Source organism: Pongo abelii, chromosome 9, assembly GCF_028885655.2.
Source record: "Pongo abelii isolate AG06213 chromosome 9, NHGRI_mPonAbe1-v2.0_pri, whole genome shotgun sequence".
NCBI lineage: Eukaryota > Metazoa > Chordata > Mammalia > Primates > Hominidae > Pongo > Pongo abelii.
Genome location: NC_071994.2, coordinates 42,550,017 through 42,564,590, shown reverse-complemented (window position 1 = coordinate 42,564,590; position 14,574 = coordinate 42,550,017). Strand labels below are relative to the sequence as shown.

The 14,574-nt window shown below is 34.2% G+C and overlaps 1 protein-coding gene across 2 annotated transcripts in view; it reads left to right on the top strand.

The window, feature by feature from the left end:
- Nucleotides 1-14,574, top strand: part of LUZP2 (leucine zipper protein 2) — a 562,514-nt gene that overhangs the window by 227,356 nt on the left and 320,584 nt on the right. The window contains exons 2-3 of one of the 2 annotated variants that reach the window (XM_054523770.2): nt 10,898-11,011; nt 13,847-13,917. Coding sequence is in view for 1 of the 2 variants with exons in the window: in NM_001132557.1 (NP_001126029.1) it covers nt 10,894-11,011; nt 13,847-13,917 (189 nt within the window). In the remaining variant the exon portion in view is untranslated. 2 annotated transcript variants of the gene reach the window in all.

Here is a 14,574-nt window from a genome sequence, read left to right as displayed (position 1 = left end):
TCACAGGCCTCAGAGAAGGCGAGAAGCTAGACCAAAAAGCTTGACCACTCTGGTCAAATGAAGCTAGCAGTCCTTTTGTGCAGATTAATCAGTGAAGCAAAAGTTTAGCTAATCATTATGAGACAAAGAGTGGGAATTTGGAGTGTCTGTGAGTGACATCATAACAGGTAAATAAGGATGTCATGCATGAATCTTATCTGGCTCATATGGCAAGGACAGCATTTTGCAGTATCGCATTTTTGGAGACAAAAGGTTTGGGGAATTTCTTAACCATTGGTGATTTCTGGAAGCACGGGGCTCAGATACAGTTCAACATTATAAGTACAAAAGAGTGTGCTAGTATCAAACAACATTTCTGCAGTCAAAGCATTCAATTTTGTGGTGAGACACATACATAAATAATAAAATACTATAATACTAAAGAGAGATGGAGAATACAGAAAACCTTGACAGAAGACTAAGGATTGAAGAGACTGACTTGAAGTATTTGGAGATTTTGTGCTGTGAAATCAAGTGTTAAGGCTATACAGTGTGCAACGGTGTGTGGGAAGTTCTTAAATACTAGGAAGAATTTAAACAAATGATTCCTCAGGGAATTCATTTTTATCTTAGATCTAGTTTATTCACAGGAATTAAAATAGACAAAACACATTTAAACATTTTCAAGAAATTCTCTTTGATAATTAATTAACTGAGCACAGGGTATATAAGAGGAAATAGAGGAAAGCTGAACAAAGGAAAATGAAGGAGAACAGAGATAGATTCAAGCCCCAGGGAAGATGGCCTTGACCTTGACATGGCCGAAGGGGCCACTGATATTTTGAACTGTAAGTTGATCCAGTTAGAATTTTAAGTTAAAAAGTATAATTTGAATTAAATGGATTAGAAAAGCAAAAAAATAAAATTCATATAATGCTATTACATAAACATTCAAATAGTGAGAACCTGAACTAGGATAGTAAGATTGGGTAGAGTCAAATAAAAATGTTCAAATAATTAGAATTGGGGAAGAGATGGGATTTGATTGAGCAAATGTTTATCTTTGAGAGCTAAAGAAAATAATTAGTTAAATCATGGCCCCGAAATATCCATCTTTAGTGAAATTGAGCAAACTTGTCAGTCTTACTGCTGACCAATCTTCCTGCTGAAGGCAACATAAAAAATTTACAAAATTCAAAATAATAATTCCTTTTAAGGCATTGGAGAACCATCAATGCACGATGTAACAAGTACTCAAATGGCCAATCTCTGAGAAATAAAATATAGAGAAGTTAACACAGCATTTGGCACTATGTAGTTCATTGTTTGCAAATACGCCAATAACTATTCTCCTTATATCCATATACACTTACTTTATGACTTTGAAGCTTTTCCCATCAAGAAGTGAAGTATATTTACCTGATTCTTGAATCTGGCCTGAACTTGTGACTTGCTTTGTAACTGATACTGTATGATTGACAGGATGTTATTCTAAATCTCAGCCTAAACCTGAAAAATACTCCCTGACTTCTGCTAATTCTCTTAGATCCCTGACCAACTGGTAGATGATCTTCTCTAGGCTAGCTTGCTGATAAAGCGAGATCCAGTTGCTTTCACTGCTAAACTGACAGCAATTCAACCATAGAAGTAGAGTCATTGGCTGACGAACAAAAGATCACAAATACAAGAATAAGCCCAACCAAGTGAGTGGCCCAGTTAAGCTCAGACTAACACACAGAATCATGAAGTAAATAAATGATAATAAAATACACAAATTATTAAATATTATGTAATTTATTGGCATTGAAATGCGTACAATTAGATTATTTGAGTATTTACATATCTATTAAAGCATTGACTAACTAAATGATTTCCCACAAAGGATTTACAGGCCTCATTATTTTAGTTCTGAATTCTCCTCATTCAAGGAAGAAAGGTTACCAGTCTCACACAAATTCTTTCAGATAATAGAAAAAAAAATACTATCCAATTTGTTTCATGAGATAAGCATAACTTAGATACCAAGCTTTACAAGAATATGAGAGAGACATTTACAAATGATTTTTTCTATGAAAATAAATGTAAAAATTATAAGCAAAATATTAGGAAACTGAATCTAGCAGAAGTATACTGAAATTATTTTGATAGTGTGAGATTAATTTAATGTAATCATTAATCATACATGTGAGATGGATCAATGCAATGAAGTACATTAATAGTATAAATGAAAAATGTATGTGATCACTTGAACTAATGCATTTATTAGACACATTTTTGCTATACTGATATTACATTACAAATTACTCCAAAGCCTAATGACTTACAAAAACAAGCACTTATTTTTCAAGCTCATGTTGGGAGCTTACTGCAAGTGTTTCTGCTTCAGAGTATGGATCAAATTCAGACCTGTTCTCTTTTGTTTGTTTGTTTGTTTTGTTTTGTTTTGAGACAGAGTCTTTGTCGCCCAGGCTGGAGTGCAGTGGCGGGATCTCGGCTCACCACAAGCTCTGCCTCCCGGGTTCACGCCATTCTCCTGCTTCAGCCTCTCCGAGTAGCTGGGACTACAGGCGCCCGCCACCACGCCCGGCTAATTTTTTGTATTTTTAGTAGAGACAGAGTTTCACCGTGTTAGCCAGGAGGGTCTCAATCTCCTGACCTCGTGATCTGCCCGCCTCAGCCTCCCAAAGTGCTGAGATTACAAGCGTGAGCCAGACCTGTTCTCTTTATTTTCTTACTGAAGAAGCCTGAGTTGAAGCGGTTACCTACGGTTATTTTTTCACATGGCCAATAGCAGGAGAACAAGAAGCTAAGAAAAATAACATAAACGACGTTTAATGTCACTGATAAGCCATGTCCACTAGCGTGCCTTTGGAGTGTCACATGACCAAATGAATGACATATGGATTTCTATTCTGCTTATATTTGCAGCATGGTAAATGTGGGAAGGGAGAAAGGAATTGTTAGCAAATAATAACACCTGCCATAATGAAGCAAGCAACGTTTTACAACATTCAAATTTTATTCATGATTAAATGATTAAGAAACTAGAAAGGGAACATTTTACATCTGATAATGTAAAAGAAAAAGAATATTTACTACAAAAATCCAATAGGAAATACCATATTTGGGGTGAAATATTGAAAGTTCTTTCTCCTACAATCTGGAATAAGACAAAGATGTTTATAGTATCAATTCTATTGAGCACTGTAGAATAGGTTTTTAACTCTTGATAATAAATTAGGACATAAAAGAGAAACTATCATTCTTGCAGAACGTATGATTGTGTGTATAGAAAATTCAAAAGATTCTAAATGTAAGTGATGCACAAATGTAAGTTATTCACAAAAGGATTGTGCACTGAAAACTATACAATATTATTAAGATAAAATGTTACGATCTCTAAATAAATTGTAGTATATGAAATGTTTATGGAGCAGAAAACTCAACATTTTTAAAATGTCAATATAGTCACCCAAAACCCAAACAAGGTTTTATTCTTGTTGAAACTGACAAACCAGTTCTAAAATGTATATGGAAATGCATTTGACCGTGAATAGGCAAGACAATCTTGAAGAAAATAACAAAATTTAAATTTTTAGACTGTTGGGTATCTATATACTTTTATAAAGCTTTAATAAATAAGAAACAGTGACACTAACAAAATGTTAAACGAATATCTCAGTTTGATGGATTAAATAATATAGAAACAGACATCTTTTTATTGAGAAAATTTATTTATAAAAAATGGCACTGCAAAATATTGGGATTTAATTATATGTACCCGTGCAATACAGAAAAATACAATTCCAGGTTGTTTGCAGGTCTAAAATGTGAAAAGCGAAATAAGTAAATTAACTAATTACTTAATACACAGGCTTCCAGAAAATATAGTAAGCCAGCTTACATTTCTTAAACTAGGTCTAAAAAGGACAAATCCTGATATAAATATTAATTTGGTCTATATTTGTATTAGTTTGTTTTCATGCTGCTGATAAAGACATACCTGAGACTGGGTAATTTATATAGGAAAAAGGGTTTAGTGAACTTACAGTTCCACTGGATGGGGAGGCCTCACAATCATTGTGGAAGGCAAGGGGCAGCAAGTCACATCTTACATGGATGGCAGCAGGCAAAGAAAGAGATCCATCAGATCTCATGAGACTCATTCACTATCATGGGAACAACATGGGAAAAACCTGCCCCCATAATCCAACCACATCCCACCAAGTTCCTCCCACAACATGTAGGAATCATGGGAGTTACAATTCAAGATGAGATTTGGGAGGGGACACAGCCAAACCATATCAATACTTATATTATCAACAACTCTTCATTAAAAGATACCATTAAGAGATTGAAAATTCAGGGCCAGGCACAGTGATTCATGCTTGTAATCCCAGCACTTTGGGAGGCCAAGGCAGGAGGATCATTTGAGGTCAGGAGTTCGAGACCAGCCTGGCCAACATGGTGAAACCCATCTCTACTGTAAATACAAAAATTAGCTGGACGTGGGGGTGCATGCCTGTAATCTCAGCTACTTGGGAGGCTGAGGCAGGAGAATTGCTTGAACTCAGGACGTGGAGGTTGCAGTGAGTCGATATCATGCCACTGCATGACAACCTGGGCAACAGAGTGAGACCTCATATTAAAAAAAAAAAGAAAGAGAGAGAGAGAGATTCAAAATTCAAGCAGCAGAATAGGAAATTATTTTAATACATTTAATCATAAAAGGGCTTATGTGTGGAATGTATAAATACCTCCCACAAATCAATAACAAGCAATGGGCAAACTAATGGAAAAAGGGCAAAAGTCATGAGCGGGCATTTTATAAAGGATATATAAAAATCACCTTTAGTAACATCCTCCCTTTATGAGTCACCAACCAGGGAAATTCAAATTATAGCTAAAATGAGACACTATTACAGCACTACTAGAGTTACTGAATTAAAAACAAGTACTAATGACACCAATGTGGATAAGAATATGAAGCAACTGGAATTCTCTACCTCTCCTACCCTGAAACTAATTTGAAAAATTTTTTGGCTGTTATTTGCTAAAGTAGAACATACGCGTGCTTTATGATGCAGCAATTCCATTCTTAGATATATACCCAGCATAAATGTGTTTATATGTTAACCACAAAGCATATGAAATATTCATTGCAGCATTACTCATAATATTCAAAAACTGGAAAAAGACACAAGTGTCTATCAACACTAGAAAAAATTGCTGTACAGTTATTCACCACTACACTATGCAGTATTAAAAATTAATAAACTGACTGGACACGGCGACCCATGCCTATAATCCCAGCACTTTGGGAGGCTGAGGCAGGAGAATTATTTGAAGCCCAGAGTTCAAGACCCTGCTGGAAAACATCATGAGACCCCCATCTCTACAAAAAATTTAAAAAACTTAGCCCTGAGTGTGGTGATGTGTGCCTATAGTTCCAGCTACTCAGGAGATTGAGGTGGGAGGATGACTTGTGATCAGGAGTTCGAGGCTGCAGTGAGGTATGATTACACCATTGCACTCCAGCCTGTGTGAGAGAGCAAGACCCTATCTCTGAAAAATGAAAAATAAAAAGTAATAAATAAAATTAAACTTTGGGTAAAATGTGAAAAATTTTTACAAACTTGATATCATATTAAATGAATCAAACAAAAGACATTTGATGTATATGATTTATATATATATTAATTTCAAACATAAGCAAACAATTTTAAGTCACAGAAGTCTGAATATTGGTTATATGTTGGGAGGAGGGTAAAGGTAATGAATGGGTGTCATCAAAGAAAAGCTTCTAAGGTTAGTTTTCTATCTCTTAAATTTCCGAGGTGTTTAGTTTGCAATACTTCAAGTGTGTCCGTGGGATTTTTGTTTTTCTACATGAATGCTGTATCTTAATACAGTTTATATTTGAAAACAATGGACTAAGAAAGAGTATCACTTGAAAATTACAAATATGGTACTCAGTGATGAAGCATAACTTTTTATTTTGAAGTCAAAGACAAGCCAGGGGTCATGGCTCACACCTGTAATCCCAGCATTTTGGGAGCCTGAGGAGGGCAGGTCGATTGAGCTCAGGAGTTCGAGATCAACCTGGGTAACATGGCAAAACCCCATCTCTGCTAAGAATAGAAAAAATTTAGCTGGGGGTAGTGGCGTGTGTCTATTGTCCCAGCTAACTGGGAGGCTGAGGTGGGAGGATGGTTTGAGCCAAGAAGCAGAGGTTGCAGTGAGCTGAGATCATGCCACTGTACTCCAGCCTGGGTGGCAGAGCCAGACCCTGTCTCAAAAAATCAATCAATCAATTAATTAAATTAAATGAAGTCAAGGACAAGATAGAAGGTATTCTATCACCTCCTCTATTCGACATTGTTTTGAATGGCTTAGGCAACATGATTAGTAAACAAAAAGAAATAAAATTATAGCTATTAGAAAAAGATATGACTGATCAATTCAAAAAAGTTATTGCTACCACTTTAAAAAGTCAACAGAATAAACTGAATAACTATGACATCTAATAAAGATGTTCAATGAGGTATCTGGAAACAAAATAAACTTACAGACAGTGACTTTAAAGATGACTAGCAATATCTGTTTAGACAATTAAATGGAGAAACCCATCCACAACAGTAGCAGTAAGTCTAACAAAAAATGAGTAAATGTAAAGAATTTCCGTATTATAAAAATGTACTGGCATAATAAATGAGAGTATATTTCTGGATGGAAAGATGTGTGATTGTTATCTATTTCCCTAAATATAATTATCATGCAAATGCAATTTCAATTGAATTCCCTGCAGGAATTTACAGAAAATTGACATGCTTATTCTAAAATTCATTCAGAAGAAACAAAAGAGAACATTTGCCAATGAAACTGTGAACGAAAACAATGGGGGGATGAATCTAAGAAGTATCAAAATGTTGTACACAGTTTTAATAATTAAATCATGATATGTCATGAAGACAGCAAATGAATCTGAATACAGAATTTAAAAACATTTAGAAAAAATAATTTGTTACATCAAAAAGTGCCATATTAAAATCAGCAGGGGAAGTATTGTATCGAATCGTGTCAGGACAACTGGCTATGCATATTTAAATTATAGTCCCTCTTCTTACTATACATATATATTTGTATATATGTTTATATGTAGATACAAAAATCAATTGGGTAGTTGAGTAAAAATTAAAAATGGATACATTTTTATAACTGTACATAAACTTTTAAATAACATGGGTTGGAGAAACCTAAAAATAGTCCAGATGTCATAAAGAAAAAGGATTTATCTAAATAAATTATTTAAAAGAAATTGGAGAGGGGTAAATGTAAATACCAATAAGAGGTATGAAAAAAAACCCATAAAATGACAATGAACTAAAACCCATAGTGGACAAGGATCTTCCAAATAAGTCAGGAAAATGTAATAGGTTGGAATATGTGCCCCCAAATTTATGTGTTGAAATCCTAATCTCTAGTACATTAGATCTAACTTCACTTGGAGATAGTTTTTGCAGAGGTAATAAAGTTAAAATAAGGTCTTTAAGGCAGACTCTAAATCAATATGACTAGTGTTCTTATGTAAAGGGGAAATTTAGACACAAAGATACACTGGGAAGGAAGATGCTGTGAAGAGACATAAGGAGAAAACAGCCATTTGTAAGCTGATGAGAGAGGCCTAAGACAGATCCTTCTCTCACAGCCCTCACAGGAAACAGCCCTACCAACAACTTGATTTTGGATTTCTAGCCTCCAGAATTGTGAGACGAAATATCTATTGTTTGAGCTATCCAGTCTTAGTTACTTTGTTATGGAAGCCCTAGAAAACTAATAAGTAACTAACTCAAAATTTAAATTGGCAAAAGATATAAACAGATAATTCACAGAGAAAGAAATACAAGTGGTAATATTATGAAAATATAATCAATATCTAATAAAGTAAATACAAATTACATCAGAAAGAGGGTATCATTTTTCACTCATGCCATTAGCAAATTTTCTTTTAAGAAAAAGGGAGATAAGACAATGTCTGGTTTAGGTGAAGGTGTGAAGAACATCAGAATATACTAAGAAAATTATAGGCTAGAATAGCTGATAGGCAATTTACCAGCACATATTGAAACTAACACAAAATATCTCATATACCCCATAAATACATGTACCTACTAAATACCAACAAAAATTAAAAATTTAAAAAAATAAATACAAGATACGGGCACTGAAGCCAGACCTCCCACCCTGCTCCCCCCCAAAAAAAATTAACATGTTGACTTTTAAAGAAATATTTACACTTTTAGAAACTTATATCACAGAAGTACTCAGGGAATTCTTTTGTGCCCACATATATACGCTTTATTAATTTTTAAGAGAGAAAGAAAAAATTGGAAACACCATAAATTATCAGTGGTAAAAATATATTCAAGTACAACCAAAATGGATAGTAACATATATAGACATGGAAAGTGCTCTAAGACATATGAAGCCAGTTACAGAACCTGAGTGTAGGAGGGTCATATTTACTTTTCATGTAAGCAAGAGAAAATTATTAGAAGATGAACATGCACTCATTTGTAAATGGAAGAAAAATCCAATAAAATGTTAGCCGACACTTTCATTATGGTTACTTCTGCAGTGTAATTTGGTTTCCTCTTACGTAAGGACCTTAAATGTTTGAATCTAAAGTAGTACTGTTAATTAACAATTCTGCCAACATTTTCCTGATAATTTGTGTCCTCTTCATGGTTCCCAATGTATTTACCAGAAAATAGAGAGATTTAAATTGGTTCTGTTTTCCTCATAACATTATTTGAAAATCAAATATGAAGATGAAATGAAATGATGTTATATATTATAAAAGGGAAATGTTATTTATAATTTAATTAAAAGTAAATTTATAGTAAATAAAGTCAACATTTATTTGTGTAATTGAGAAGAAAGAAGTAATATACAGTAAGTTCTTGAAGGACGCAGTGAACATTTAACCGATAAACTCATAGCCAAATCAGTATGTTCTTTCAAAATTGTGGTTAAGATATTAGGCTTTGGAGACTGACTGATATACCACTTTCTTAATAGCGTGTCCTTAGAAGTTATTTACTACTCTTGTGATTCAATTTCCGTGCCTATAAAATAGGTACGGATGTGTTATGCACGTCATTTCATTTACTCTTCAGAACAAATTCATGAGAAAAACACTATTATTAACCCTATATATAATATGACAGCATATATAATAAGCTGTCAATACGTATAATCTACTATTATGAATTTTGGTCACTTAAGATGATTTTGGAGATGTGTTTCAGGAGAAACAAATTGGGGCATAAAGTAAGGTTATAAAATTGGAAGAAAATAAAAACATGCCTTGCTGTTTATTATTTAACTTTGCCAGTGAGACTGAATGGAAATTTGGGGCATTAATAATTGTCTGATTACTGGCTGATTACTGTTCATCAGTGAAATTCACAAGGCCAGCGAGAAATATTGTGGTTCTTAGCAATGGGCCATTCCAATTTCCTTTTAATGAGAAGAATGTGAAGAGTGCTAGAGACCTACATTTAGCAAATGAGAAAAAGAAAAAAATTGTAATAGAAGTCTATTCTAGATGAGATGCATGTGTTAATCATCAGTAAGGCCATTAGGAGATCTAGTTCCTTTATATTTCTGCAGAATGACTATAAATTCATCATATTTCTTAGTAATAGAAATTATATATGTATATATTTTCAATTAATTACCTATCATGGGTTCAATGCTTTACACAAATTACTCTATTTAACACATGAAAATATGGGTAAGTTCACTGTTACATTTTACAGATTCTCAGCTAAAGCTGAGAGAATTTGAGCCATTTTCCCACAATTTTACAATTGAACTTGTCGACCCATCTTTCACTAAAAACACTGTTCTTCCTGACTTCCCTCTCAGTGAAGGGCTGTGTGCAAAAATTGCCTAAGCCAGCAACCTGGCATCATTACTAAATAGCTCCCTCCCACCCTTATTCCACAACATGCAGGCAAAAGAATTAAACACAAACACACACACACACACACACACACACACAGTTACACATACAGATACAGTACACTATTAATTCCATTTTGTATGTTTTGCTGAAATCAATCCAAGTTTCCCTGCTTCCCCTGCTTCTGCTCTAGTTAGGCCGGCATAATCTTCTGTCTGGACTATTGCAATGGTAACTTTCTTAACAGTCACCTGTTTTCCTGTTTTTTCCCCTCCTCCAATTCACTCCTGAGTTTTCAACTAGGGAAAATTTTTCAAAACATAAATCTGATCTTATCATTTACTGCCTAAAACCTCTCATTTACTTTCATTTGTTCTCAAAATAATGCCCAAATTCCTAATCATCACTTAACAGTCTTGTGAAATGAGTAGTCATTTCACATTTCAGCAGCAAATCTCCTACTCCCCAGTTAGAACTCCAAACCTTCTAAAATTTATTCACTTTTTGAAAAATTCAACATTTATTTTCTTTAGTATCTGTATGAGTCCATTTCACGCTGCTGATAAAAGCATACCTGAGACTGGGTAATTTATATAGAAAAAGAGGTTTAGTGGATTCACAGTTCCATGTGACTGGGGAGGCCTCCCAATCATGGAAGAAGATGAAAGGCATGTCTTACATGCAGCGGGGAAGACATAGATAGATGTCTAGGTCTATGTCATAGATATCTGGAGCATAGATAGTCCTCATTGGGAAATGAAACTTTTGTTATAAAATGGAGTTTTCAATTTTCCCCTTTTATATGAAATCGTGACAACAAAACCGTTTTAGTTATTGAGGTTATAACTTCTCTAGATTTTACTAAAACTGTGAGTGTTAGTGATTATGAATGATGCCAAGTGGAACCATTTGGGGGGCTCTCATGCCTGTTCTTTCTGTGTTAGACAGGACTATGAAGAGCTAGAAAAGCAGCTGAAAGAAGTCTTTAAGGAGCGAAGCACCATTCTTCGTCAGCTGACAAAGACATCAAGAGAACTTGATGGAATTAAAGTCAATCTTCAGGTGAGATGAAAACTCATTTTCCGAGCAGTAAAAGAGGAGCAGTCATCTGATTTTCTGAGTGGATTGACATGCATTTTTAAATAGTTTTTAATGTGTTTCTGGGCTTGACCATGGTAGTTATTACTTACTATTATATGCGCCTTAAACAGAAATGTCATTTGAAATATAGTCTAGGAATCTGTGTTTAACAAATACAGAAATGGGAAAATTGTATTCTTGGCAGAGCCATCAATTCCTCAAGCTTCTAAGATCAGTTTGACCCCTGTGTTTTTCATATTATACAATGACAAAGTAATTATGATCAAGAGTTAAATAAATATAGGAATGACTCCTAGAAGAGAATTTTAAATTCCCCATGGGATAATTCTAAAGATTCTTTAATAAACCACATTACTGAAATAGGTAAATGCCTTTAAAAGGCAAGTGGCATCTGTAAAAAACATCTTAACATACTGAAATCTTTAAAAAATTCTACATAGGGTAAAAATAGTTTCATAAATATTTGATAATATATTTGCAATATTTGACATAAACATTGTATTTATTATCTCCTGTATGCTAAAAGCTTTGTATGTATTACATGGTTTAATTCTTGTAACATATCTATGAGGTAGATCCTATTGTGACATCCCTTGTTACACATGAGAGATAATGTTTAGGAAAGATATGTTATTTTTGAATGTTACAAAAGAAGCCAGAGTTTACATGTGGACAATCTGGCTCCAGAGACTATTAGTTACTGAACTGAACCATGTTTTTAAACCATGTGGAGTCGCTTCTGTCCACACTCTTCTCCTTAGCTTTCTAGTCCCATTAAGATGATAATAATGATAATGATGATGATGATGATGGTGGTGGTGGTGGTGGTGGTGGTGGTGGTAATAGTAACCACTGAGGCTTATTGAACATGGTCAAGGTCCAGTGCTAGATACTCTTTCTACAATTTGTATTTAATTTTCACATGAAGACTATTAGTCACATTTCATAGGTGAGAAAACAGAATTAGAGAAAAGTTAATAAACTAAGGGCATGCAGATAGTTAAGGGACAGAGCTAGTATTTAAAGTCAATATCTAAGCTCTTCTTCCAGAAGATGTGTTACATATGGAGAAGATGGAAACAAGAGCAAAAAAAAAAAAATTATACACAACCCAGTAGGACACAGAGATGGAAGCAGAATGATAACAGTGCAGGAACCATCGTGTTATGATGGAAGCATGCACAGAACATTAGGGAAAACTCACAAGGATGAAAAGAAATACAGATTGATTTCTGGTGAAGCCAATGCCTGAATTTGTGGTTAAGTGAAAATTCACCAAGTGAATAAGACTGGGAAGAATACAAAGAAAACTGTACCTTCTCAGAGGCATAGAACACTTGACACATTGAGAATATTGAAACATATCGTGAAAGGCCCAGATGTGATCAGTATTTACAATATTCCCAGAATACTCAGCCTTTCTATGCCAGTAGCCGAAGTCAAGACATCTCATTACAGTCTAGAAAGTTGCTTGATGCCCATATACAATTTTATAGAGCTGCATTTGCTGAAAGGATAACAATCATACCACTAAACATAACTGCAGTTCTTAAAATGCCTTTTGCTTATTTTTTTGGCTGCCACTGTGCAAGGCTGATTTTGTGACTTGCGCCAGGTCATAAGACCATGACACACTTTGAACTTTAACTCCTGTGAATGATTTTTTTTTTTACATTTTAATTCTTCTTTTTGCTTTCCTTGTATTTATGTGAAGCTACTGTTTCATATAAATAAGCTTGTTTATTGGTTGCTTCCCAATGATAACCTCAGCCAGTTGTAGTAGGGAAGACGTTTGTCTTGTAAAGTTCATCCCACTTCATCCCTATTATAATACTTATCATACTACATTAAAATTGTTGATTTTCAACATTAGATTAAAAAATGTGTGAAGGCAGGTACCATGACTTTGCATAGGTCTTTGCATGATTTGTAATAGATATTTGTTAAATAAATATTAAGTAAACAAGTGTTTGCCCTTTTTGCTATTGTCAGTTCCCTCCCAGTCACAACTATTCTTTTGCAAACAATATTCTTGCCTCTCAGTTTCAACTTTTAATGCCAAGAATGACAGGTTACCATATTAATTAGTTTATTGAATATTAATAAGAAAGTTATTAGAGAAGGCTTAGTAGGATAGATTCTCTTGCAAGAAAAAGCTCAGGAGACTTTTCTGCTATAATTCATAGTCTCTGAATTCTGAATTTGCCAGAGTATATAAACACTAAGGACTGAAGTAGTATACACAATTTATTGTTAATATTCTGTCTGTAGAGACCAGTTACAATTTTACATGGCCCTGTTTTTTTGTGTGTGTCTTAATGCATTACTCATAAACAAGAAATCAACAAAATCTAACAGGTGCATGCCCTTTGACTATTTTAATCTTGAATTGTGCTATTTCCTGGCTTATGCAGGAGGTTTGCTGTGTTCCCTAATAGTTGTAGAAGCTGTGCCAGACCTAGTTTAACATGCCTGCAGAGAACACAGTAAACCTGCAAAGAATGAATAGAAGATATGTTTTATATTCACTTATAAAGAGACCTAGATATTTGGAAAGTAATTTCTCCTCCATCAAACCTCTAAAAGCCAAGACTGCCCAATTCGTTTCACCCACTGTGTAGCTGGTGTCATAAATTTCTGTTTACATCCTTAGAGCCGTGAGGACCATCATGGATTCATTTTTGATTCTTGTTCCAGGACATATGTGCAGTCCTATCTAGCACTCTAGAACCAAAGTTAAAGTGAGCCTCAATTTCTCACTTGAATAAAACTTCATTTTTCCACTTTTCTTATCAGTCCTTAAAAAACGATGAGCATTCTGCCAAAATTGATGTTCAGAAACTTCTGGAATTAGGACAGAAACAAAGGTAAGACTTTTCTTTTATTTTTTTCTTAGTTATTTCTGCCATAGTGTCAAGCAACATTCAGAAGCTTCACAAAATTGTTTTATTCTAAATGCATGAACCTATTTATCTTTTCACTTATACTTAAATGTGCATGCGATTCACTTGGAAATCTTGTACAAATGCAGATTCTTACACAACTGGGGTGGGCTTGAGATTCTGCATTTCTAACAAGCTCTTTGGTGATGGTGGTGCTGATGCTTTTTGTCTGCAAATCACAATTTGAATGTTAGGGAGCTATAATACTTTCCTCAGTTAGTAAGATGGACCCTAGTAAGTCTGCCGATCAATAGACAGATTTGATAATATTGACCTAAATGGACCATGTTTAATACAATCAAAACTTGATTATGGTAATAATGACGTGGTGGTAAGGAATGGAATTATCTTAACAATACAAGTAGAATCAGTACAATATTATTAGTATTGGTTTGCTTATTTTTGAGGGAAGCATATTATGAAATATACTTGTGTAAATTATGAAAAGCCATATGATTTTTAAATTGCTTTTCCAAGCCAAAAAAGAAAAACAAGTATTTTAATATAGAAATAACTTTACATCTGCTATGCACTTACTAGCAGCTCTTCTAGTAGATTTGTACATATTTTCTTGTTTCATCT